The sequence below is a fragment of the Panthera tigris genome, chromosome A3 (genome assembly GCF_018350195.1).
Source record: "Panthera tigris isolate Pti1 chromosome A3, P.tigris_Pti1_mat1.1, whole genome shotgun sequence".
NCBI lineage: Eukaryota > Metazoa > Chordata > Mammalia > Carnivora > Felidae > Panthera > Panthera tigris.
Window position 1 is genome coordinate 4,920,246 of NC_056662.1, and position 27,144 is coordinate 4,947,389.

The 27,144-nt window shown below is 48.8% G+C and overlaps 1 protein-coding gene across 6 annotated transcripts in view; it reads right to left on the reverse strand.

The window, feature by feature from the left end:
* Positions 1–27,144, reverse strand: part of RAB22A (RAB22A, member RAS oncogene family) — a 64,170-nt gene that overhangs the window by 19,832 nt on the left and 17,194 nt on the right. For 5 of the 6 annotated variants that reach the window (XM_042980065.1, XM_042980066.1, XM_042980063.1 and 2 more), the window contains exons 3-4: positions 9,927–10,008; positions 55–126 (exon numbers count right to left, since the gene is read on the reverse strand). In XM_042980065.1, coding sequence (XP_042835999.1) covers positions 55–126; positions 9,927–10,008 — 154 coding nt within the window. The remainder of the gene's footprint in view (positions 1–54; positions 127–9,926; positions 10,009–27,144) is intronic. The other variant, XM_042980067.1, reaches the window with a different exon arrangement.

Below are 27,144 nucleotides of genomic sequence, written 5' to 3' on the forward strand. Positions count from 1 at the left end.
TAAGCAGCCAAAACAGGGGTTTCGGAACAGTCTAAGGAAAATGGAAAGTCTTACTTCTTTTGTGATATCATAAACAATTATAGCTGCAGCCGACCCTCGGTAGTACATGGGTGCTAAGGCACGAAACTGCGGAGAAGGGGGGGAAGAAACAACAAAATTGGGAAAGCGGGTTAAAGATGTTTTTTATTTGACTTTTAGGCCCATTATCCCTGCACAAAAGGTAATCTTTCTCTCAAGCCAAAGAAGATGACGTGATGCGTTAGAGCAGATGAACCGGTAATTACCAAAGGCAAAAAACCTTTAACGTAACGCTGAATGTCTCTCAGAAGATAGTTTAGAATACAGTTTTATAGGAATTAAATATGGTGCTATAAACAACTGTTTCAGCTAAAAAGGCTTCTTAATTGAACTCCGTGTTATAATCCCCGAATCCATTTGTTCAATAGTCCTTTACACTTTGGCTTGCAAAACTATCACGGAGATAAAAATAATGCCGTGAATCGTTCTCCAGAGAAGTGGCTGCGTTTGGGTGTCGTAAAGATAACCCTGTAATCTAAATGCTGATCGTACTACAGAAACGCGTCCGCGTTTGCATTCGCTACTCGGGGGACTCTGTAGCTTGCTTGTCTGATCTCTCTGCGCACGTGGCAGTTCCCAAACGCGGGCGCGAATCTCATTCCGTTTACGTGGATCTCACTGTCCTGCGCGGCCCCTCCCCACCCCTCGCACCCCCGGCCCCCGGCCCCCGGCCCGGATAACCGCAGGGCCCCCTCAGCAGCCACCTCTCCCGAGGAGCGCGCGAGACGGAAAGCGGAACACGGGACGCTGCTTGCTGGGCATCTTGCTCAGTGGACGTGACGTTTACCTACAGCCGATCTTCGCTGTAGACCCCGACTTTGAAAGCTGAGCCCACCTACGGCTGACGCGATACCACTGTTCTCTGTTCTGGTGGCTGACCCCCAAATACAGGCGGGAGCCGTCGTCACAGCTGAGTATCTGGCACACGGTACAACTCACGTGCAGAATTACAGATTTTGCAACGTCTTTTCCAATGAGCTTAACCCTTGGCTTCTAAACTTTTAAGTTAATTTGAGTTTCGTACGAGAAAGTGAAACTCTGACTGCAAGCTCTGTGAGGGAAGAGCATGTCCGCTCCGTGTGCCACCTCATCTCTGGAGCCTGTGCCTGGCAGGCTGTCGGTGAGCACGAATCGGGGAGCGAGTGAATCGGGAACGGTTTCAGGATGAGGTGACGCGACCAGCTGAGCGCCAGACGGCACAGCCGTACGTATGGAGTGTTACTACGCTTTGGGAGAAAGATCTCTGCCTCCGGGGTGAAACCCTGACGATTTCTAAACAAACAGGTTCTGTTTGCGCGAGAAAATAACAAAAGATGGTAAGGAAGAAAGCACTACAGAGCAGGAAGCTACGTTACCGGACGGCAAAGACCGTGGACTGGCTTCCACGGGGTGAGGCAGCACAGCGGGTGACGTGTTAGCTTCCCTTTCCAGTCCCTTCTTCCCTTTGTGCATTCGGTCATCCGTCCGCTGCTGTCACACACCGCGGACGCACAACGTTCTGCTAGTTCCAGGTGTGCGGCAGGGGACCTGACAAGTTTATGCGTCGTGCTGTGCCCCTGGTCAGGACGGCTGCCAGTCTGTCACTGCAAGTACAGCACCACTGACCGACTTTTCCTGCCGCTCCTGCCCTCCTCGTGACTTCTTCATTCCGCTCCCCTTCACCCATTTTGCCCACCTCCCCACCCTGCTTCTCTCCCGCAATCACCAGTTTGTTCTCTGTATTTATGGATCTGTTTCTGCTTTTTTTTTTAGATTCCACATATAAGTGAAATCATATGGTATTTGTCTTTCTCTGACTTATTTCCTTAGCATCATACTCTCTAGCTCCGTCCATATTGTTGCAGACGGCAAGATCTCATTTTTTTTAATGGCTGAGAAATATTCTATTGTTATGTGTGTGTACACACACACACACACACACACACACACATCTCTGTATCTGTTTGTCTATCAACGGACACATAGGTTGCTTCCATATCTTGGCTACTGTAAATAACGCTGCAATAAACAAGGGGTACATATAGCTCTTTGAATTAATGCTTTCACTTTCTTTGGTTAAACACTCAGTAGTGGAACTACCAGATCATATGGTGGTTCTAGTTTTACTGTTTGACGAAGCCCCACCCTGTTTTCCACAGTGGCTGCACCAGTTTGCATTCCCACCAACAGGGCACGAGGGCTCCTTTTTCTCCACATCCTCACCAGCACTTGTTGTTTCTTGTGTTTTTAGAGACTAGCCATTCTGACAGCTGTGAGATGATATCTCTTCGTGGTTTTGTGTTTCGCTGGTGACTGGTGATGTCGAGCATCTTTCTATCTGTCTGTTGAGCACCTGTGTGTCTTCTTTGGAAAAATGTCTATTCAGTTCCTCTGCCCATTTTAAAATCAGATTATCTGTTGCTGTTTTCTGGATGCTGAACTGTGTTAAGCTCTTTAAATATTTTGGGTATTAACCCCTTATCGGATATATAATTTTAGCTTTCGTTTTTAAGAGAAAAAAAATTTTTTTAATGTTCATTTATTTTTGAGAGACACAGACAAAGCGAGCCTGGGAGGGGCAGAGAGACAGGAAGACACAGAGTCCGAAGCAGGCTCCAAGCTCTGAGCCATCAGCACAAGAGCCCAACTCAGGGCTCGAACCCACGAACTGTGGGATCATGACCTGAACCGAAGTTAGACGCTCAACTGACTGAGCCACCCAGGTGTCCCTTAGCTTTCACTTTTGATGTATGATACTGGCAACAACCTTTATAAAGTTGTTGGGTTTTTGGTTTTCTTTTTAAATTTGTAAGGGTAAAATTCATGTAGAGAAATGCAAAGATCTTAACTTAGATAAAAGATCTTAAGTTTTGATAAAACGACCAACGTGTATGTATACATCCATGCAAACACCAAGCAAGATATAAAATATTTCTATCAATACGGAAAGTTCTTTAACGTCCCTCTTATCACACCCCTTCTTTATTCCTGATAATCGCTCTTGTCTCCAAGTCTATTTCATTGGTATTTGTTGATGGCGATGTAACCACAATAATTTCCTTTTGCTTATGATTTACACAGAATAGGCTTTTCCATTCTCTTATTTTCAAGCTATGTTTTAACAGTGAAGGTAATCTTCTTACATCAGTAAGTACATTAAAGGTAAAGGAACTGAATATTCTGTTTAAAAGGCAGATGTTATCAGATTGCATCAAAAACCAGGCTTGAACTATGTCCTGGTTAGAAGGTCTCCCATTTTGCTATTTGTTTTAGATTTATTTCATTAAAAACACAATCCTGTTTTTCCTTTCATCCCCTCTTTTTTTCACTATTTTTAGCACTCAATTTTAACATCTTAATTTGCCCACTAGCCTTTTAGCTACACCTTCTTGTATTTAAAAAAAAAAAAATTTTTTTTTGACATTTATTTCTTTTTGAGAGACAGAGCACAAGTGGGGAGGGGCAGAGAGAGAAGGAGACAGAATCCCAAGCAGGCTCCGGGCTCCGAGCTGTCAGCACAGAGCCCGACGCGGGGCTCGAACCCACGAACTGTGGGATCGTGACCTGAGCCGAAGTCGGACGCTCGACCGACCGAGCCACCCGGGCGCCCCACACACCTTCTTGTATTTTTAAGTGGTTGCTCTTGTGACTACAATACACGCTTTTTTCTCAGTGTCTATTTAAGAGTTTAAAATGCGTCACCTTGCATAAAATATCAGGACCTTGCAAGAGTCTAATTTTTTAAATCCCATTGGTCTCTGTGCTGTCAAATATTCAAAGTCTACATGTACTAGAAGCCATACGATCCAACGTTAGGATGTTTACATTCATAGCCAGTAAATAAGAAAACAAAAGACAGGCTTTCCTCTTTACCCTTTCCGGCAGCCATTCTCACGGGGACGAGTTGCCACCCGGCGGTGCGTCTGTCTGGCCAGACAGACTCTCTGGGGCTGCGGCTGAGTCTTCTCTGCTCTTGTTCGTCTACAAAGGTCATTCCTTTGACTTCATATTTGAGAGAGAATTCTGGCAGACGGACATCTTTCTGCTCTCAGCCCTTTCAAGATACCTTGTCCCACTGTCTTCCAGCCGCCGCTGTCTTGGTGACAAGCCGGGGCCCCCCGCGCACTGCTGTTCCTTGCGCACAGTGTGTCTACCGTCCTGATGCTTTCGAGGTGACCCTCTTTGACTCCGGTTTTCAGCAGTCTCTGTGGTTTCTTCGTACTGACAGGTCTGCTGGAACTTCCTGGATCTGTGAGTTGATGATGTGTTTCGCCAAATCTGGGAAATTTTCTTGGGAGGATCTTCTCCTTGTTTCCCCTGTCTCTTCACCACTGCTGGGTCTCTAGTTGCACAAATCAGGTTGTCTGGATCTGTCCCAGCAGTATGGAGACAGTGTTCGGACTTCCTGCTCTTTCTCTGTTCTGACTGGCTAACCTGTTTGCCACCCGTGCAGGGGAGTTTCTATCGTAGGCACTGCAGCTTTTCAGCTTCAGCATTTCTGTCGGTCTGATCCTTAGTTTCCTTTCTGTGCGAGGGTCCCCATGTGTAGTTAAGTCAGTAAGACTACTTTTCCTTGAAGTCTCTGAACATATTTAAACTATCTGGCTTCTATTAGCCCGTCTGAAGAGTGTTAAAATACCGGACACTCGCCCTGACGTTGGTTTTACACGTGGCGAGGGAGGGCCTACTTGGGCCTACTTGTGGTCTGGGACGTGGTCTCACCTGAAAGGCCCGGCCCTTCCGAGGTTCCAGCGGAAGCCCAGGGTGTCGTGCTGGCACTCCTCTCCAATAAGGCAGGACTGGACTCCACCTCCGGACTCTGCTTCTCCTGTGACGAGCAGGGGCCGAATCTCTGCTCAGCCTCGTCACCACTCTAGCTGTTGTTTTTCTGTCCAGTTCCTTAGCGTCTCCCCTGTGCATTTGCAACTGGGGGTCAAATGGAGGCTTGAGGGGAATTCATGAGCGGATTTTAGAGGTCGCTTCCTTGTTGGGTCCATCTTTTCTGGGATTTGCACCCCCTTTTCCCCAGCGTCTCTAGCAGCATCAAACTCTGTCCTCAAATACCACAAGCTAAAAACCAGGGCTTTCTGTGTGAGTCCTGGCTACCTTGTGCTGCATGGTCTGGAGAGTGGCCTCTGGGGAAAAGCTACAAAAAACATGAGCCTCACCGTGGCCATCCCTTCTGTAGTCCCTGACTACTTTCGGCAGTGCCTTCAGAATCGTTTTTTAATGTTTTGTCCAGAGTTTGTATATAGTTGTTGTCTCTGGGAGGGTTAGTCCCTTATAAGCCACTCTGCCGTTATTGACACTGAAACTCTTTCCACGACCTTTTGATGTAAAGAAAGAAAGTGGTGGTTTAAAAAGACACTCAGAGGACATCTGCACATCTCTGCTCCAAATCTGTCTCTGGATCAAGGTTGGCAAAACTTTTTCTGGAAAAGACCACGTAGTCAAGATTTTGGGCTTTGTGGGTCATTTGATCTCTGTCACAGCTACTCAACTCTACTACTAAAGAAATCTACTGAAAGCAGCTATGGACTACATCAACAAAAAAGTACGGTTGTATATCAATAAAACTTTACTTCTAGAAACAGGCAGCAGGCTGCATTGGTTGACAAGCCAGTGTCAACCCCAGCTCTAGCATGATACTCGGCTACTACACATTTTCCGGATTTTAAAACAGGACAGTAACAGACTTTGTGCCTTCCTGGCGCTCTGACCTCTGGGAACGGTCATCAGGAGAATCCACATTAAGATTCCGAGTCATAAATCTAAGGACTGGACACAGCATCTATTAGATTGTGGTTCAGAAGCTTTCTTGGCAAAAGTATCTGAAATGTTTCTCCATTTCCGGGGTATTTATGGGATCTGTGGAGCTTGCGTGCGTGCTGCTGACCCTGCCTCCATGCCACCGCTGACGTCCTTGTTAGTGAAGGATGACTGGTGGAGGGAGGTCACTTCAAATGAATTCACTTAGGGTAGCAAATAGCGACATAAAGATCTGACAAAGGCACTCTCTTGAGAAAATAAATTTAAATTATGAAAACAAGTTTCACTTCATGTGATGTTAGGGAAAACATTGGGTTTATCATCGCAAGCACGAGCTAGTTTCCTGAATGAACACTGCATCGAAGTTGATTGAGGACCTGTGATTCTCCTGATGAAACAATATGCTAGCACAATACGATGTCTGTCTTTCATTTCATGCTCGACTCTCCTATCCTGTCATAAAAAGGAAATTTTCACAAAAATATCTGAGGACTCCATCAGCTTTTCCTAGGCTGCTCAACTCTTTGGTCCACAAATCATTATCTTCTGAAACACTTATATCATCATCCTTATCGGTATTTTCCTCATCATTTAACAAGATCCCTACTGTCCATGGTTTTGCATGACATTTGTGAAGTTCTCCAAAATCACTTTCGTTGATGTAATGAAATCAATTTGCAAATCAATTGCCACCGGACCATCAGAAAGACAATCCACCTGCCAAAACCATAGACAGCAACAGATGCGAGGGTCCAATGGGGAGGATGTCTGAACGGTCGGTTCATCAGAAAGGATTCTCATTTCATGACGCCTTCTGGTTCCATGATGTACGTTACTACTATAGAGAACTGAACAACACGTATGCAAATACCAGAACTTTATAATTTGAGGCATGCAATACTCACATGGTAACAGTAGGCAGAGGATCTGTCCTTCTCATCTGTGCAAAGATAGGGCTGGCAGTCAAATGACATAAGTCCACTGACATCAATACTGTGTGCCAGGGGCTGAGAGCACAGACGTGACACAGTCTCTGCCCACTAGGAGCTCACAGTCTAACAGAAGACACAAGTGAGGAAATCGACCATCCCGTGGACGGGGGCAATCAAAGACCGTGTGGGACACAAGGAAATACTCTGAAGAGTTCCTTCACCGATCGGTTCAACCAACGATCATCAGTGCTTTGTCAGGCACTATGCTAGGCCACAGGAACAGGGCAGTGAACAGGACACTGGTTCCGGCTCTTGTCAATCAAGTTCAGTAGACAGGTCATCTAACTGCAACCTGTAATGAGGGTCCTCAGGAAAATGAACAGGGGCAGTGATGGAGCACGCACTGGGGTCCTGCTTCGGTACAGGGGGCTTAGGGAAAACTCTAGGGTGTGTCATTGAACCTGAGCCTAACAGGCTGGGCCGGCGGGCCATGTTCTGAGCAGAGGAAGAGAGTAGAAGGAGGCATGTACCTCAGGCCTGGGAGGCAAGGGCCCTGGGGCATTTGAGGAACTGAGTGGAGGCTAGTGGGCTGGAACTCGGCGGGTGAGAGGGTGGATGAGCCAGGAGGGGCACCGGGGCTAGAAGGCAGGGCAGGCCGTGCAGGACTTTGCAGGCCGCCATTTAGGCCTTGGCTATTGTGAGAGAAGCAGTGGGAAGCCACTGAAGGAAGAAAGTAGCGTCTGATTCCTGTTTTCAGAAGATCCCTCCAGGTCCCGTGAGGAGAAGTGACACAGGGTGGCAGGCTGGGAAGGGGGAAGCAGGGGACCAGTTAAAAGGCTACAGGGACCCTCTGTGAGTCACAGGCGGCTGAGAGCGGAGCGCTGGCAGGAGAGGTGGAGGGAGGTGACCATATGTGACGTACACTCAGAAGACACAGCCGCCCGGCACGCGGAATGAGCAAAATGTGAGGGCAGCTGAGGAAGGACGCGTCCAGGGCGACTTCCAGACTCGGGTGTGCGGCAACGCGGTCACTTCTCTGAGAAGAGCAGGGATGCTAGGAAAGCCCCCCTTGAGGAGACATCAGAGGTGAGTTTGGAAGGCTGGATATGAGCTTTCTAGGCTCAAGTGGGAGGGAGGGTATTCCGAGCCGAGGGAACAACAGTGCACAGGGACGAGGGGAGGGGACCACATGGCACGGTGGAGGACCATAAGCAGTCTGGTCCCAAAGTTAAACTGGGGGGAAGTGACGAAAATGGAGTCTGGCCGAGTGTGGCACACTCAGGTCTTAAAGGCCTCGCCCAGGACAAGCTGGCAGTCAGAGCGAGCCCACGGACGGGTCTCGTAGGAGGCTCACAGCACTTCAACCGTCTGTGGTCGGCTGTCAGATGTTTTGCTTTTCTTAAACCCCGTGCGGCCTGGCTGGCTTGGATGTCACTCCTGCCCCGTAGCTGGCGTTCCTCTCCCGACGGTCTCCCCGGCACGGGGTTCCACGGGGCGGCTCTCCCCAGCCCTGCCTGTCCGCCTGCCCGCCCGCCGCCCATCCCCTAAGCCAGCCCCCAGCTTCGGGTCAGGGGGAGGTAGACGTGCGTCCCGGAGCAACCACCCCCACCGCAGAATCAATCACAAGTGGGGCAACAAGAGGCAGGAGAGCCAGCTAATTACAAAACTTTCAAGAACCTGCTATTATGGTAGTGGTAAGGGAGAGGCGGAAAGCGCTGTTATTCTTTTTTTATGTTCTAGAAAAAGGAGATGTTATCCATCATGGTGTATCCTAGGACAGGCTCTGATTCAAAGTATAATGGAATCTATATTCTAGCATGATTCTTTACGATGAGGGTTTTGCTGGATCATCAAATATATGGGAGGGGGTAACTGGAACTTGGGGATTCGGTGAAAGGTACATATATTATTGGTACGAAGAGCCACAGGCGTTCTCGGCTAACAGGACAGACGCCAGGGCCGTGTCTACAGATACATTCACAAAGGCTACGGGAAGCCACGCTTGTGAAGGCTGGGAGAGTGATGGTTAGCAAAGGTCTAGCTGTCTTCCCTGCTCCATTCTAGATGCACAACACAAACAGAGCAGGAGTGGGGAGTGGGAGATTAGGCAGACATAGCTCAGATGAGTGATTGGCCGCAGGGCACGACATCCAGCGTTAAAAGACAAACGAGAGAACGACAGAAGAAACCAAACAGAGCCAACTCAAGACGTGAAATCTGTACAAATGTATGGTGTCTACGTCTAGGACAACAGTAATGGCTTGTTTTGTCTTCCTCCATTTGTCTGTGACGACTCTTGTCAGATCTGTTAGCACACGCGGTATCTATGGCGTCTTAGATAAGACCGTGACGACAGACTATTTCTCCTGGTTACTTCTGCTACCCTTTTAAGAGCTTACGATAGCGCCGTGCATCCATCAGATGTTCTGTTTTGATAGTACTGCTTGAAAACAAAATTAAACAGCAGCTGAATAATGGGGTGGCTGCCAGAGGCCCGACAGGGAAATCAGACACGGAGCCCAGAGGGAAAACGAGGCAGCAGGGAAGTGTCTGTCCCCTTCCCTGCCTTCCCACCCCTGTCCGCCACGGGTGGGCCTCAGGAAATCCCATTCTGCACAGGATGCCCTGGCCCGGGCCCCACCCCCGGTTCAGGCTCTTCCTTACGCAGAGAACCATCTCGGACAATTTTATCGTCAGGCGTTTATTAACTGCCTATTGCTCAGCTCCGTGTTAGCTCATCCGTTTCACTTAAACCTCAAAGTTTATATGCTGTAAAGTTCCCTCTTTAGCTTTTAAAAGGCAGCTATAAATGAGATGTGCTTAACTCTCCCTTTCTACCGCTAATTCTTTTATATCTTTGCGAGAGGACGGAGCCCCAAATTACACACGATGCTCTGAGTGGGATTTTATCAGGCCTGTTAGTCAGCATTGACTCCGAGACACTAAAAAATATAAAAATGCCCTCAGTGCCCATTATCACTTTCTCCATCAGTGCACTTTGTGGCTCTAATTGAAAAGAAAAAGGCTGGCCCACGCAAATGGAAATAAATGCGTCTCTGGTGCGCAGGAGAGAAGTGAGTGACGTGGAACGATGGGGACAACGACACTTTGGTCGGAGCTTTACTGTGGGCCTCAGAAGAACACATAGTAAATTAAAGGGCAACTTACTCGTTCTTGTCCAGCTGTATCCCAGATTAGGAATTTGTGTAGCTCATTTTGGTACTGGACAGTCTTGGTCATAAAAGATGCCCTATAAAGAGAGACCTAAATGATCAGAATACTTTTATTTAGAAATAAAATACTTTTATTTAAAGCACGACGCCAGCCCCAGTTGGAAACATCACTTAGACTTAAGCTCACACTCCCGCTCCACCCCATCCCCTAATCGTGGTCCTCTCTGGAGTATTTATGGGAGGCTCGGGCGCTAGCTGCATATGCTGGGTCAAAAGAAAGCATTCGGCACATCTGCCCCAAAGAGTTCCTTGGTTTGGGATCGCCTAAGCTCCTTATCCAAAGAACCCAGAGACGGTCTGGTAATCTAGATATGGACCTCCCTTGCAAACTACACAGAAGCTGTTATGAACAAACATGGTATCGTGGGAAAACTTTCTAGAAAAACCCGTGTGTCCAGGAAGCGAGCGCACTAATACAAACTAACAGGCCGTTGAGGTTTGTGCTCCCCATTCCCCAACCACACGACTATACAAGTAGCTGAGTGAGAGGTAGTGCAACGCTAGAGTTAATAAAATTAAGGTGCCAAACAAGGAGTGAGAGGATGGCCGAAGAAATGATGACCGTGGGGGCCACTTCCGAGTTCCAGCTGACCGGCGGGCCACACCAGCCCTCTGGGCCTGACCCCGCCCTCGATGGGGAAGGAGGGAGGGTGGGTAGGTCTCTCCCTCTGAGAGACCACTCTGCCCCAAGGCCTTGAAAGGTCCCTAGCGTTTGGGGGTCTTCCCCTCTTTGGAGATCCTGTGAGGAGCCACGGTGGCCCAGAGCGTATGCCTGGACACTCCGGGGGCTCCTGGACACAGGCTCAAAGTCCTGGGGCCGGGCTCAGCTCCAAAGTTATCTTCTACCCGCGTCTCAGGCAGACAGCTCCCTCCTGGGAAGTCCTTTGTCCCCCAGGCTCCTCCACGTGGCCTATCAGGCTGCTGGCAGAACCCAGAAATGATTATGCCTTCTTTTGTACTGGATAACAAGCCTTCTGGGGCCGAGGGCCAAGTCGTACTCTTAGAATCCTACCCTAATCATCTTAATCAGGACATGAATGCGATGGCTAGGCATTTTCAAATACACAGGATGTCTGAAATACTTTTTGAGATTCAAGTTAATTGTCCAAGTTCTTTAAGAAAGTGCAAGCTGAAATCCATAGAATGACTTTCTGAAGAATCACTGAAGTATCAGTGAAGTATCAGAATCCTTAGTTTTAAAAACTTAAACTCTAATACAATGAATGCCTGGCAATATTTATATCAGTTTATGGTTTAGCAAGCAGCCTCTGGAATAGTGACTGTGATGAGGAAGCAAGATCACATTTATTGGACAGGTACTATTTACTGGATATTTATTTACTGGAAATTTACCCCTTGGTATCCTTAGTAAAGTGCTTTATGCATAGACGGTGCTCGATAAATGGTTATCGTATCAAAAACTTCTGACGACCCACCATGATTAAATCAGGATGTGCGACGTGATCTCTCACTTAGGAAAGATCTGAGCATTCAAAAAGCAGTGTTTCTTGTGAAGATTAAATGCTATGAGGCATGGGGAAGTGCTTTGTAAATTGTAAAGCACTACACCCATACAAGGTATTATCATTATTATTTAAAGGCAGCTCCAGGAAATGTTTTAGTTTAGACTCTGCAATTAGTCCTAAAAGCTTACAGCTCAACTCTCCATCAATTACGGCTGTGGTGTTACATTTAAGAGTGACAACAGGCATCCAAGAGGCCTGTGAACAGAACCAATGCACCCAACACATCCATTTTGGCCGCTCAAAGAGCAAGAGAAGAAATATGCTTCAAGGAGACAAAAAGACGAGAAAGGTATACGCAACAATTAAAAGGGAATGTTTCATTCCAGAATCAGAATTCCCCAAAGTTCAACCCATCCGCCAACGATTTCTCCTTTAACGAATACACGGGCTCACTACTCAGACAGGTGAAAGACACGTAAAATGGCAGCTGCGATGCAACATAAGAATCTGACAGATTAAATCCAAATTCCTGTCTGACCCGAGACCACTCTCCCAGCTCCCCACGGTCGTCACTCTTGACACACCTCCTTCTTGTCTACACGGAGCTCTGGCGAGTCAACTGAGCTCTGCAAGCTCAACTTAGGTCTTCTTGCAGCCACATCTGCTGGCTTCTTGTTCTTCGTGTCTGTAGGAATCTCATCTGTCCTTCTGTCTCGACCACCCAGAAAAGTCTCCGGGCTTTTTCTTATGAGAAGCGAGCACATTGGCAAGGGCTCGACAGCGCGAATGCAGCGTCTCATTCATCGCGAACACCCACTGATGGCGCACCAGAAGGTCGAGTTTCCTCACTGGCCCCCAGCACCCCAGGCCCACCAGATGCTGGGCACTCAAGGAGCGGACATTTCAAAGCACATATGACTTCCTAGCCCACAGCAGCTCCAGAGCCTGCCCTTGAGGCCTGGATCACATCTGCAACAAACACGTTAACGCTTAGTTCATCACACCCCTTTGGTCTACTGTCTTTGTTATCACTGAACATACTTACAATCCCCAGTGTGCTGGGGGGTGCAGGCGGCGCTGAGTTACAACCCCTGCCCCTTACAGTCTGAAGACAAGAGAGAAGCAAAGAAACGAACTCTGACATAGCGACAGTGTCTGAGCAAGCACCCTTTGGGAAGACCCTCTTAGGGCATCCTTTGACGTCTGTCTTAGGAGAGACAGTGGGGGGGGGGGGGGGAGTTATACCAGGGGGCCAGAGGCAGGAGATGGGAGGGGGCTGATGTGGATGAGATTCAAGGAACTAAAGGAGTGGATGGATGGGACGGGCCTCAGAAGTCAACCAGAAGTGGAGGGCCCCAGAGAAGAGAGGGTGGCTGGGGAGGTGACCTGGCCTTCCACTCTGAATGAGTCTCGTGTGACTATCATCTCCGGGCCCAGAGCTGCTCCCTCCCCTCCAGCCGAGGCGACCCGGGATTCCCTAACCAGTGCAAGCAAGGTCTGGGGTCTGCGTTCACAGTCCCCGGCTTTCTCACTGCTCTGGCTCTGCTGCTGTCCTTCGAACCAGCACACAGGAATGACATCGGCCTATCAGAGTTCGACTGTGGCTTCGTGTGACTTACAAATCAGGGAGTGGTTTTTCCTGTTCTCTCCCCCGATCCGTCTCTAGCTAGTGTGGGGCGTGGACCATTCTCGAATGGACCAGACAGACGCACAGCTGCATGCCCGGCCACGGGCACCAAGTTGAATGTGCCAAATCCCAGAGGAGAGGGAGGGGGTGAACCGGGGCCAAAGACCCAGCCCCCTGGTCACAAAGGTAATTGCGTTTGGTTCTAATGTCCGTGAGTGCAGGCACACGTCCACAAGCACACGCGCCCGCTCACCCACACGGACGCCCACGGAGAGGTACCGAATTCCCCGCCTCGCTAGCACCAGAAAAGCTGAAGCCAGTCACCGGAAGGAGGGGCTCCCTTTCCCCGGGAGGCCAGTAAGTGCCGTGACAGTCTGGCCAGCCAAGTCAAGTCACGCTGCCAGGTGCCTTTCCAGGCCTGCGTGCTCCCAGTCAGGTCCCCTAAGGCTCCCATATGCTGACACCAATCCACGAGGAGCACCCAAATCCACTCCCAACTTAACCTTGTATCTCCGTGGGTGAAACAAAGGTTGTGGTACAGGCGGAAGCAGGGAAGGGCCGAGGGCCCCAAGCGGCCCCTACACCTGGTCCCCTCCGGCGGGGGGCGGGGGGTTGGGGGGTGGGGGGACTGCCTTGCTGGAGGAGAGCCTCAGAGCTGCGTGGACCAGCGTGGAGACTGTCCTTTTAGAGCTGCGCCACCTCTGTGGCCTCTCGTTCCACATGGCAATTACTCCTAATTACTCCCCATGATTTGCTGTGACTACTTTCCAGTCCCCTCCACCCCCGCTCCACTCCCTTTCGGGCAGCAGCTTGGTTCGGCCTTCTCAGAGACAACAAAGGGCATAAGCCCTCAGTCCCCCAAAGTGTTCCCCAGTCAACCCTCCCAGCTTGAGAATAAACACACCGCCATTCACACTGGCTGTGACTTCCGTCTTTCTCACCTCGGCGGCGTCAGAGAGGTCTTTTCTGTCGCCCGATCTGGCACATCCTGTCCGGGCCGCTACAGCCACGTGGTCTTCTGCTCCCCGTCTCAGATCCTTCCAACCGTTCCTGCTTCTGCCTTCACACTGGCGGCCCCTTTTCCTGCAGTACTCTTCCCCCAGCTGACCCATGGCTACAGTCCTTCTTCTTCCCACCTCAGCTCAATTGCCAATGATCCCAGAAGCCCGCGCAGTGCCCCGAAACCAGGCAGCTTCCGCCCTGCAAACTGCACCCGACCCCATTTGTCTCCAGGACGCCTACTACCTATCTGTGCGCCACGTCCGACCGGCTTGTTTGCGGGTTGTTTTTTGTTTTAATTTGCCTGTGCAATGTCTGAGTCCCCTGAGGAAAATGTAAACCCAGTTCAGGGGCCTCGTTGTAGCTCCTTCTCTGTAACGGGGGTATCTTCCTCACCTCCCCCCTAGATTTCGGACAAAACATTTACCGTGTTGCCATAAACCACCCTGCCATCCATCACTTCACCAGGACCAGGGCATCTTGGCCCAGCACTTCGGAAGTGCGGGGAGAGCTGAAATTACAGGGGACCCCGGCCCTTCAACCGCAGCCAGGTGAGCGCCCTCGCGGACGGGGGGCATGAGGCTCGACAGCACAGGGCTGACTCTGCCCGGGAAGTCCTCCCTGCCCACTCCTGCTCAGCCACAGGCGCTCAGCTCTGTGCCAGCAAACAGGCAATGCTGGGGGGGGTCGTCGCGAAGAATTACGGTGCCCTCCTCCACTGGGACCTCTGGGGTCCTGCCGAGGAGAAAGCGGTGGCTCTCTACGGGCTCTTTCTGCTGCTGCTTCATGTGTGGAGTCGGGAGCTCTCCCCCACCTCTCCTCTCTTCCCCGGAGCCCCCCAAGGGCCTCTTCATTACAACAGGCATCTCTGTTGATTTGTGACCGTCTGAAATCTTGGCCTATCCCACCTGTGAGAGCTAGTTCTTCCTCTTCAGCCTTTGGGTTTGATTAGTCTACGCAGCGGTAACACACGGACTTAGGGCCAGACCCGGGGTGGGGGGGGGGGGTGTCGCCCGTGTCTCCCCCAAGTGACCCCGGCGGAGCCCCGGGCTGGCCCTGGGGCAGAAGGTCTCCTGCATGACTCACCCCAACGAACCCCTCCCCGAGATTCACATTTTTCTCTGTTGACGACAGCACTTTTGTACACGTGATCAAGCCTCGCCGAACCGTAAACGACCCAGATACTTCACCACCGTGTCACACGTACAGGGAACACAGGGCTTACTCCACACGCCGCGCAACAGCACCAAACTCGGCGTGCCCCATCGGAACGCCGTGTCTGCCTCCCACAGGACGCGGACTGGTCGGCAACTGCTCTTTGTCCTTTGTTACTTGCATCCGGTTTTGCAGAACTGTCTGGTTCTTCATTTTATATTTGATCTATACTTGAACCTTAACCCCCGAGATAAATTCCCAAATTGGACCCTAATCTTGGAGCAGGACTACGACAATTTGTCCCTCCCATCGCCACTCACGCTGCAGGATCGCTCCTCTCGCCTTCAAGTGAAATGATGCGGACGGTCTGATAACTTCAGTATCTTGCTTTTTGAAAAACAGGCAATGGCTTCCTGCCATCCAAATGATACATTTTTATTTTCCAGCCTGCCATTTACTTGTCTGATAACCTTATTTTTCACTACTAAACCATCTCTCTTCACTCTGCTAGGCAGATCTTATTACCTCTTTAATCTAAAATCCCCACCAGCATTATTTCCTAAAGCTAGAATGCCTTTCATATACTTCTCCATTTTTCATGACATTCTAAAAATACGACTTCTCTGCACACCAAGTAGTCGTGATCTTTGGTCGGAGTACGTGTTCCCAATGAGAATACTTGCCACGAGGTATCTCAAAAGTGCCTTTAACTGGAGTAGACTCGGTTAGCGCTCTCGGCACACGGGCGTGCCCGCCACCACATTCCCATAGCTCTTTTGACTACCAGCCCCTTTCTTGGAATGGCACGCGGGAGGCTCATCCCTATGATGCTATGTGGTGCCTCTGAAGGATGAGCAACTCAATGTGTCTCAGCCGACTCTAAATTTCACGCAAACAATGCTCGGATCTCCGGGTATAGTCATAGAAAGGCCACTGATGTGCCAAGATTGAGACATGAGAAACCCGAAGTACATGCAACTTAGCAGTTCCTCTAGCGGACACACCGGGGGTCTCGGAAAGAGCTGCGGAAGGCGCAAGGCACTCGATGGGTGCTCGGTGGGGACTGAGTGGATGGAAGGGCACGTGCGTCTCCTGTTAGCGTGGCTTCCAAGAGCCAGAAGTCTCTGAGTATCCATGAGTCCAGTTACTTAAGTGGGCTCTGCGGTCAGGACTATCTCTAACCGCTCCTTCAAACGCTAGTGTCTCTTAGGCTGACGAGGTCTGAGGGTTACGACCCCCCCGCGTGGTTCTTCCTTCTTGGCAGTCACTGCACAGCGTGGATGGTTTGCTCCACAGGTCCGCCGTCACCCTAAGCAAATCCCTTAGGGCTTTCTATACTTTTGTCATTTTAACAACTTTTGAAAAAATATTTAAAACCAAGGAAAACATTACTTTATTATTTTTTTCTATATTTCTAATGTTTTTATTTATTTTGGAGAGATGGAGAGAGAGAGAGAGAGAGCATGTGCTAACAGGGTAGGGGCAGAGACAGCAGGAGAGAGAGAATCCCAAGCAGGTTCCACACTATCAGCACAGAGCCCGATGGGGGGCTTGACTCCACAAACTGTGAGATCACGACCTGAGCTGAAATCGAACCGAACACTTAACCGACTGAGCCACCCAGGCACCCAGGAAAACATTACTTTAAACATAAAGCTAACTAAATCTAGTAACAATTTAGCCTCCTCTTTCCTAAGTTTGTCAAGAAGAACTTACAGTAATATAAAAGCTTCCATATCATAAACAATAAAATCAACAATAACAGTGATGAAGCTAGCTATCCTGACAGGGTTCAGTGTTCTTTACTGTCAAGGATTTTCATGCCTTTTTTTTTTTTTTTAAAGATTACTTATTTTGAGAGAGAGAGAGACAGAGAGAGAGACAGAGAGAGAGACAGAGAGAGAGAGAGAGAGAGAGAGAGAGAGAGAGAGAGAACGCATGCATGCACGCACGAGCAGGGGAGGGGCAGAGAGAGGGGGAGAATCCCAAGCAGATTCTGTGAGGGGCCCGATCCTGTGAACTGTGAGATCATGACCTGAGCCGAAATCAAGAGTCAGATACTCAACTGACTGAGCCACCCAGGCACTCCCGGGGATTCTCATACTTTTACACGTGTGACCCATTCAGTCCTTACTGTGCGTCTCTGAGTTGGGTCTGACTCTTCCTCAGCAATTTGCAGACAAGACATGGGGGGACACAGCCAGTGAGTGGCACGGCTACGATCCTTGGCCAGGTGGCCAGGCCCCTGACCCTGTCCTCGGAAGCACGGCCCTGTGGTGCTGTCTTCCACTGGGTCGTCTACTCCCTCAGACACGTGGCCTTCTACCGCACGGCAGGAATACTGGGCAGGCCACGTGAGTGTACCTCCGTCCCTGCCCCCAGGAGGCTCACGGCGGGAGGACCGGTCAGGTGAACGGATAATTACAAGGCAGATATTCTGGGAGATCCTGAAGGGCAGAGTTGTGGGGGTACAAAGGGAAAGCCAAATCTACCCAGGAAAGCGGTGATGCCAGGTGTGGGAGGCTGAATAATGCTTCTACCCCCGCAGAATGTCCACACCCCAATCCCAGAACCTGTGATTATGTTACCTTCCGTGGCAGAAGGGATCTTGCAGATGTGGTTAAGAATCTCGCGATGGGGTGAAGATCCTGGATGATCCTGATGGGCCCAATGAAATCACAAGGCTCCTTCTAAGGGCCGGAGGAGGCGGGGCCGGGGGAGAAGGCGATGTGAAGACGGAGGCGGAGACCAGGACAATGTGTCCTGAAGGCGGACGGGCAAACGAACCCCAAACTAAGGCAGCCACCAGAAACTGACAAAGGCAAGGGAACAGAGTCTTCCCTCAGAGGCTCTGGAAGGAACCAGTTCTGCCAACAGCCTGAGTTTCGGCCAGTGAATCAGGTGTCAGACTTCCGACTTTCAGAACCATAAAATGACAAACCTGTGTTCCCGTGAGCCAGTTAAGGTTGCAGTAACTCGTCAGAGAAGCAACAAGAAACTAGTACGCTAACGAGGACTTCAGAGAAGAGGTGAAGTCTGGGCTAAACCCACAAGTTAAGGAGGGAGTCTGCCCAGCTGATAGGGACACAGGACCCAAGGGAGAAGGGGGTCACATTCTATAAAGATAAACAGCAGGAACAAAAGCACAAAGTTGTGAACGTACGGGAAGAATCCCAGGGGTTCTGCATGGTTAGACTGGGCGGGGGGGGGGGGTGGTACGTGCCGATGGGGAACCACAGAAGAGGCTCTAGGTAGGCTGGGGACAGAAGCCACTGTACTCTCCATAGTGATAAGCGTCTACCCCGTGGGAGGCCCCCCTGTTTCCCGTAAGCGAGCAGCTCCCCAAAGGCCAGATCTCCACCACCGTCACTTCTGCCCCTTGATCCATCTGTGTTACTCACTACTGAATACGGTAAAAAAGAAAACTCACTCTCCTATTTCTTAACTTTGCCTTGTCTGTCTAAGCAGTAATGTTGGTAAAATTAAAAGCCCGCCGGTTTCACGGACTGAGAGACCGTAAGACACCTGATAGAAACTTAAAATGTTCCTCTGCACACCATCACAAGTCATTTACAGATGGAGTTTGGGAAAGACAGCTAGAGGTCAAGAGGGGGCCCCTGAAGGGGAAGGGATGTTGTTATCAGACCTGTTTTAGAGGTGAATTCTGGAAGCAGGCAACAGAGCTCTGGGGTCCCTCTGTCAGATACCAGGCCTTTAATAAGCCATGCATGAGCGAGATGGACTTCTGCTTTTAAGGAGCTCGCAGGGCAGAAGCAGGCGTGGGTATGCAGGCAAAACCTGGGGGACACCAGAGAGCGAGGGCACGGATAAGACGGAGGGAAAAAGGGCAGGAATGGCAAAGGGGCAGGGGAGTAAATAAGGAAGCAAGGAAGGAAGGGAGGGAGAGAAATGATCCAGGAGAAAGACACGGTAGGCTCGATGGAAAGGGAGGGACACGTTGAGGCTGACACACACAAGCCACAGGGCATTGACTGTCGTGAGGGAGAGGGACGGTTCTGAGGAGTCTGAGGCCGGCTTCTGTCAGCTCAGGCAAATAGGTGGTGATGAGCTATTTCAGTCATTTCCAAATTGGAATTGTATTCATTCATTTTTTTGAATAGGTAATATAGACTCATATGCTTCATTACCCAAGATGTACGGAACGGGTGCCTGCCGGAACGTCTCCCTCCCACCCCTTCTGCCCAGATCTTCAATTCCTCTCCCTGGAAGCTCATGTCACAGCTTCTTAAGTCTCCTTTCAGAAATGCTTCGGGATTCCACAAGCACAGGTATATACAGTGTCCCTTGTACTTTCATTTATTTTTAATACAGGTGGTAGCATGTAGTCCGTATCTTTGATTTGTCTCCACTCTACCCTATACCCAGGAGATCATCCAATATAAAAACATAAGGTTTTCCAGGGGCGCCTGGGTGGCTCAGTCGGTTAAGCGTCCGACTTTGGCTCAGGTCATGATCTCACCGTTTGTGAGTTCGAGCCCCATGTCGGGCTCTGTGCTGACAGCTCAGAGCCTGGAGCCTGCTTCGGATTCTGTGTCTCCCTCTCTCTGTCCCTCCCCTGCTCGTGCTCTCTCTCTCAAAAATAAATAAATATTAAAAACATTTTTAATTAAAAATATGTAAGCTTTTCTCAAGCTGGCTCTTGCCCTCTATCATATTCTATTGAATGACTGCACTATAAATCATATAACCAGACCCCTACTGATCAGCAATTCTGCAATGACTAACCTTGCACAATTATTAACTTTGTTGTGTGGAACTAATGTGAGTTTATCTGAAGGATAAAGTCCATGACAGGGAACTGCCGGGCCAGGGTACGAGATGAGGGCGCCGGGCAAGGGTGTGGACCGTTAAGCCAGACCACCCAGCTTTTGCCACGAACTGTGTATCACTGAGCAAGTCAACAGACCTCTCTCTGCCCAATTCTCTCGTTTGAAAACTGGGAAGAACTTCAGTACCGATAACACAGGGCTTTGAAAATATACAGAAACATATATATTTTGTTGAAGTATAATTAAGTAATAAGTAATAATTAAGTAATAATAAAGTAATAAGTAAAATAAAAAGCAGGGCACAGGTTTTAGGTTCAATGAGTTTTGACAGTTCATATACCCTTATCACTATTGCCCCAAACCAGAGAACACCTCCATCACCCCAGAAAGTTCCCTCCTGCCCATTTTTAGTTCGTTCTTGTACCCATGCCACACAAACCACTGTGACTTCAACTTCACAGATTAGTTTTGATTGTTTTTGGATCTATCAGTGAAATCATAAAATACACTCTGTTCTGTCTAGTTTCTTTCATTTAACGGTGATTTTGAAATCCATCTGTATTATGTGGTAGTTAATTCTTTATTGCTGTATGGTATTCCGCTGATGGATACACCACTCTCTCCATTCTCCTGTTGAGGGATATTTGGGATATTCTCCAAATATCAAGTTTTTGGCTTCTATGGATAAGACCTCTTGCACAGGTCTTTCTGGAGGGATGTACGTCAACTTCTCTTGGGTAACTACCTAAGAGGGGATCTGTGGAGTCACGGGGTAGATGCATGTTTAACTGCTATGAAAAGAGAGTCCCTCAAAGCAGGAGCATCGCATGCACTCCCACCAGCAACGCATCAAGCTCTGGCTGGCCCACATCCATTCCAACCGTGGCCACGCTCTACGGACGAGGCGTGGATGCCCGCCCTCACCGCTACTACCCAACATCCGGCCGGAGCGTCTAGCCAACACAAAGAGAAAAAAGAAGGCCCAAAGACGGTCAAAACTGCCAAACTGTCACAGAGGTCATACTTACAAACACGACAGCGTACGCAGAAATGTAGAACGCTCTGTGGCATCTAGAAAATATATAAATGCGAGGAACAAGAAAACTGACATTTAATGCAATCATTTAGATGGCTGGCGGTATTTCCCATTCTGGCATTTGTCTCTTCGCTCCTTTTCTGCCTTCTTTTGGATAAATCACTTTTTTTTTCATTCTCGTTTTTTTCTCTTGTATGGAATTTCTAGCTTTCTTTTTGTGTGACCATTTATTCAACGGTTTCTCGAGAGATTATAATGTGACTGCAAGTTTTGGCGCATTTCCACATAATCTGCTATTTGACGAACAGCTCACGATCTAGGGTGGTGTAATTCAACGAATCCCCCTCCCACCTACTGTATTCCTGCTGCCTTACACTTCTTCATATGTTATAAATAAATATAGTCATTGTTATTTTTAAAGCCAGTAGTCTTTTTAGAATTTCTTTCAGCATTTCTTCTGGCCCGGGTCTGGGCTGAAAATGTCTTTATTTCACCTTTAGTTTTGAGAAAAAGTTTTGCCGGATGTACAATTTTTGCTTGGCAGGTCCCCCTCTGCACCCCCAACCTGAAGATGCCACACTACTGTCTTCCGTCCTCTTGTGTTTCTGTTGAGAAGTCGGTGATAACTCTTATCGCCGTTCTCCCACATAGATTGTGTTTTTTCAATACCCCCTCTGATCGCTTTTAAGATCTGCTCTTTGGTTTTGAGCAGTTTGAGCAGCCTACAGCGTATCTAGGCTACGGTTTGTTTTGTATTTATCCTGGTTAGAGTTTAGAGATATTTTTGTATTTACATATTGGTCACTTTCATCAATCTTGGAAAGTTCTTGCCCTTTATCTTTTGAATTACTTCTTTTGTTCCATTCTTTTCCCCCTTTCTGGGATGCCAATGAGGCGCAGGCGACTGAGGTATAATGAGAAACATACGTCTGGTCTTTGTCATCAGGTTCTGATACAAATACCCTAAATCTCTTGGAATTTCTGAAGTGACAGGAGTGTCTTTAGTTCTCAGGAGGTGACTCCTGGCGGCTCCGACGCTGTCCCGGGACCGGGGAGGGAGGCGCCGGCTGCCACGAAGACCAAATACTGACTAGAGTGCTGGAACTTTCAGTCTCATCCCGCAACCTTGGGGAGCTGTGAGGGGCTGCAGGTGCTGCCCAGCGATTCAATGAATCACATCTAGTAATCAGACCCCTGTAAAAACGCCTTAACGACTGGGTTCGAAGAGCCGCTGGGTTAGTGGCGTATCCCAACGTTACGGGACAAGAAGCTCCTATGCTTGAGGCCCTTCCAGCCCTATGCACCTCTTCATCTGGCCATTCGTTTGTGTCCTTTATACTAAACCAGTAGACGTGAGTAAAGCGTGTTCCTGAGTTCTGTGAACAGTCCTGGCAAATTATCCAACCTGAAGCGGGGGCGGTCGTGGGAACTCTCGAGGTGATGGCCACGTCGGGCAGAAGTGTGGGCGCTCACAACTCGCAGCTGGCGTGGGAAGTGCCCGCGGCCTGGTGGGACTGAGCCCTTACGCCCGCGGCGCCCGACAGAATCCGGACACTGAGGCTGAGAAACAAAACGGAAGACTACCCCAAGAGGTGGGGAGGAGGAGAATCAGAGCTGTGTCCTGGGACGCCAGAGGCTTTGCAGGAAAAAGAAAAGGGTATCAAGACAATGCCAGATACTTCTAGAGAGAACGAATACAATAAAAAGCAACCTGTAGCTCCTATCTGGCTACTCACAAGCTGACGTTCAACTCTCCAACAGGGGTTCCAGTGGAATAATGGGGCAGAAGCCAGTAAGAGTACACAATTACAGAAATCCTGCAATCAAAGAACAACTTTTTACTCAGCAAGTACTATGGGCTAGGCACTGGGGATACATTTGTGATCTTTTCAGATGAGGTTTCTCCTCTCACAGAACTTCTACTGGTGTGGTAGGAGCTGACAATAAATAGGTAGATAAATAGATGGACGATTAAAGATTTTTACTTACTATGAAGATATCAAACCATCGTGTGGTGATAGTGATTGAAGTGGTAATTTGGGATCGGACGGTAGGAAAAACCTCTCGGATAAACCCTAACACGTGAGAAGATCTAGCCATGTGAAAATTGGGAAAGAAGAAAACATTTCAAAAAGGGGAAAACAGGAAGTGCAAGGGCCCTGAGGCAGGAGAGAACAGGTGTTTGGAAAGGGCTGTGGCCACAGTGCAGTGACAGAGGAAAAAGTGATAAAAATCACAGTGAAGTTTCTAGTTATTATTCTCAGGGTAATAGGAAGCCACTAAAGATTTTTAAAGAAAAATAAGACCATCCAATTGATACTATCAAATTAAGACGATATGAAGGGCAGTGTAAAGATATGAATGTATTTTAAGACCAAGAACAAACAAGACTTACAGATGGATTGAATATAAAGTGTAAAAATGAAGGAGGACTCAAGGATGTCTCCTGGATTTGAGGTCTGACGGGACGGACAGTGAGAGGGAAGAAGACAGGCGCCATTTCCTAAAAGGCTAACAAATGAACACAGATCCAACGACAGAATGCTTTTCAGTTGGAAGTCGTGTGTCTGGGGTGAATAGGAGTGGATGAAGACCGTGGAGACAGAGGAAAAGAAGGGCTCAATTCAGAGAGCCAGGTGCCCCTCTAAAGAGGAAGCAATGAGCTCCGGAGCGCAAGACGAGAGGAGCAGGACACCTTTCCTGTCATGCCCTCAAAAACACACCCAGAGGGCCAATCCGTGTTAGGCCCGAGAAATAAAGCCTTCAAGGACTCAGGCTAGGGCAAGGCGCAGGTAAACCGTCGTAAAATCTGGCAGAACGGAGGACAGAGCACGGCAGCAAGTGGCAAGTTGGCAAAACAGAGACCAAGTGACCGTGTTCAGGGAGAGCTCCCACAACGAGAAAACAGTGTGACTGACACGTTACGAGATAAGCGGAACATGTACAGGCGTGTTCTACAGTACGTGTGCTCAGGGAGCTGCAATCATACACGCAAAGATAAGACGAGGTGACACTGCAGGGAGGCTGTGAAACTGTAAGCCGTCACCCAGGTCCAGAGTCCTAGGTTTGGGGTGAAGGCAGCAGAAGGCGGAAGCAGGGACTGGATTTGTGAGTCTGGCGGAAAACATGTAGCACAGGAGCCGGTGAACTTCTTCCGTCAAAGGCCGATGTCTGCGGTTCTGCTGGTCACGGTCTCGTCACCTTTCCCGCTGTAGCGCAGGAGCGGCCATGAACAGTATGTACACGAACTGGTGTGACTGGATTTGGCTCCTGGGTCGTAAGTTTGCTGACCCTGAACTAGAGCCTCTAATTATTTATAAAACTGTAATAAACAATGTCTGGAATGCAATTTAAAAAATGCTGTGCATAAGAGGGGATAAGTCACTGTGATCGACAATCAAGACAATGAAGAGAAGGTCATCTGGAGAATGGATTGGTTATCAGACATGCTTATTTTTAACTTTTATTATGAAAAGTCTCACTCACAAAAGTAGAATCCATTACCCAACTCCAATAATCCATAACACTTTGCACTGCGTTATGTTATTAAAAATGGACTTGAAAATAACCATGTCTAGCCCATTTAAGAAAACAAAAACCCAGGGGCCCCTGGCTGGCTCTGCCGGGAGGGCACGCAACTCCTGACGTCGGGGTCGTGAGTTGGGAGCCTCATGCCGGGTGTGGAGATTAAAGGAAATAAGTAAAATTTAAAAACCAAAAACCCAAACCCAGACTAACAATCTCAGCAGAGAAAAGGGAAACTAAAACAAACCTTAAGGGATATACTAGAACTTTAACTGAAGTCAAGAACTTCATGGTTCTTTAAGCAGGCTTCTAATCAGATTAGTTAGATGAAAAAGTGATTAACGAACTAGATGAAAGGCTAGGAAAAATACGTAGACGGAAGCATGAGGAAAAGAATGATGGAAAATGCAGAGAAGTATGGGACACCGACATGGAAACTTCTAGACTACAGTAACAGCCGCGTGACAGTGAGAGACGAGGAGAGAAAATGGAACAAAAGCAGTATTGAAGAGATAACGGCTGACAACCGTCCAACTTGAAAGGCATCACACCACAGGTGCCCGAAGTGCCACGAACCCAGGCAGGATAAATACAAGGAGAGCCTCTCCTGGAACACCAAAGGGGGGCAGCGGAAGGCCAGAGGAGAAAGGGAAACGTGGGAGGCACCCGGAGGAAGAACACGAAGTCAAGAGAGAAGCAAGCCTGACTCCTGACCTCAGGGGAGGCGGAGGGAGCTGGGAGCGAACGGGGCACGTGTTTCCGGAGGCATCCAAGAGACAGTAAGGAAAAACCGGGAATTCTACGCTCAGCGAAAGCGAACCTCCGAAGCGATCCTGACCTACGATTCAAAGCAGGTGTCGGGAGGCCGAGCGGCCTGCGGGGCGCTCGCACACTGCCGGCGGGGAGGGGGGGGGAGCGTGGGGGCCCACGCAGGAAAACACCACTTTCTTCAAAAGTTACACACGCCTTTCAACCCGCCGCGGCAGCCAGCACCCAGGCGGCCCTCGGGGTCCTCACTCCTGGCGCCGATGTCCTTGCACGGGCCGCTCCCATGGGGCACAGGGCTCCGTGCGGCCAAGAGGACGTCACGGAAATGACAGGTGGTCATAAAGACACGGCAGCTTCCATCCCGGGCTCTCACGGACTCCTCATCCTGAGGATGACGGCTCTTGTGCGGTGAGGACGCTCAAGCGGTCGGAGGCAGGGGTCTACACGGCCAAGAGCCAGGATCACCCTGCTAAGCTGCTCCCGAATTCCTGACCCACAACAACTGTGAGAGATGCTGCATGTTCGTGTTTTTTTTTTTTCTTTTTTAAGCTGCTAAGTGTAAGGGTAATTAACGTGTTACACGAAGACAGGTGACGAACATGCCTATGTTCTTCAGAAACTTGACCCTCAGGTATGTGCCCAAGAGTCACACACGGACATGCCCACAAAAAGACCTGTATGCAGATATTCACAGCCGCTTTATTCATAGTAGCTCAAAACTGGACTCTATTTAAATGTCCGTCACTAGGAGACTGGATAAACAAATTGTGGGACGTTCACACGATAGGATACCAGCCAGCAATAAAAAGGAACATGGATAAACCTCAATAACAGCGTGTTGAGCACAAGAAGGCAGCATGAATGAGTATAAGTAATAGGACTCCGTTTACTTGAAGTTCACAAAACACCCACGTACTCTACGGTGACAGAAGGCAGAACGTGGTTATGCCGGTGAGGCGGGGTAGGTATACGAGGAAGGCCGCTGTCTGAGGGAACGGAAATATTCTGTATCTCGATGGTACGTGAACAGACACAAGGTAAAAATCCACAGAACTACACATTTTATTGCATGTAAATAAAAGCTCAGTTAAAAAAAAAAAGATAAATTAAAATTAAGACATTTTCAGGTAGACAACCCTGTACCAGAAGAGGATACTAAAGCAAATACAAAACAGTGTTCTTCACAATGAAGTAAATGATCCCAGATGGAAGGTCAGAAATGCAGCAGGAACGCAGAGCAACGGAGGGAGTAGACATATGGAAGAAATCAACAGGAATGTGCACTGTATAACAATAACAAATGTCCTGTGAGATCTAGAATTAAAATACACTATAGGAGCATGCAAGGCAGGAAGCAGAGAAATTAGATTTGAGACCCCTGTATTGTCGGGAAATGTGGTGAAAGTAATTTATGTTAAGACTCAAATAAGTCCAGGATGCATAAAGTAATTTCTAGAGTAAACACTTAAAGAATAATAAAGGAATGTATAATTACCAAGATAACAGAAGGGAGAAACATAGCACTAAAAACAAAACAAAACAAAATTCAATCCGAAAGAATATAGGGCAGGGTAAATAAAAAGCAAAGTGTAAAACCATAAGTTTAAACAGAAAGACATCGGTAACTATACGAAAGGTAAAATATACACTGAAATTAAAAGTCTAGTTGGGGAGTCCCGAGTCCAGCAGTGGTGCCGGTAACTTGCACCGGAATAACCGCCATCAACTGGTCAAGTGGAAAACCAGTGCTCCTGGCTAGAGGACCTCATTGGAGGCCACTGCCGTGG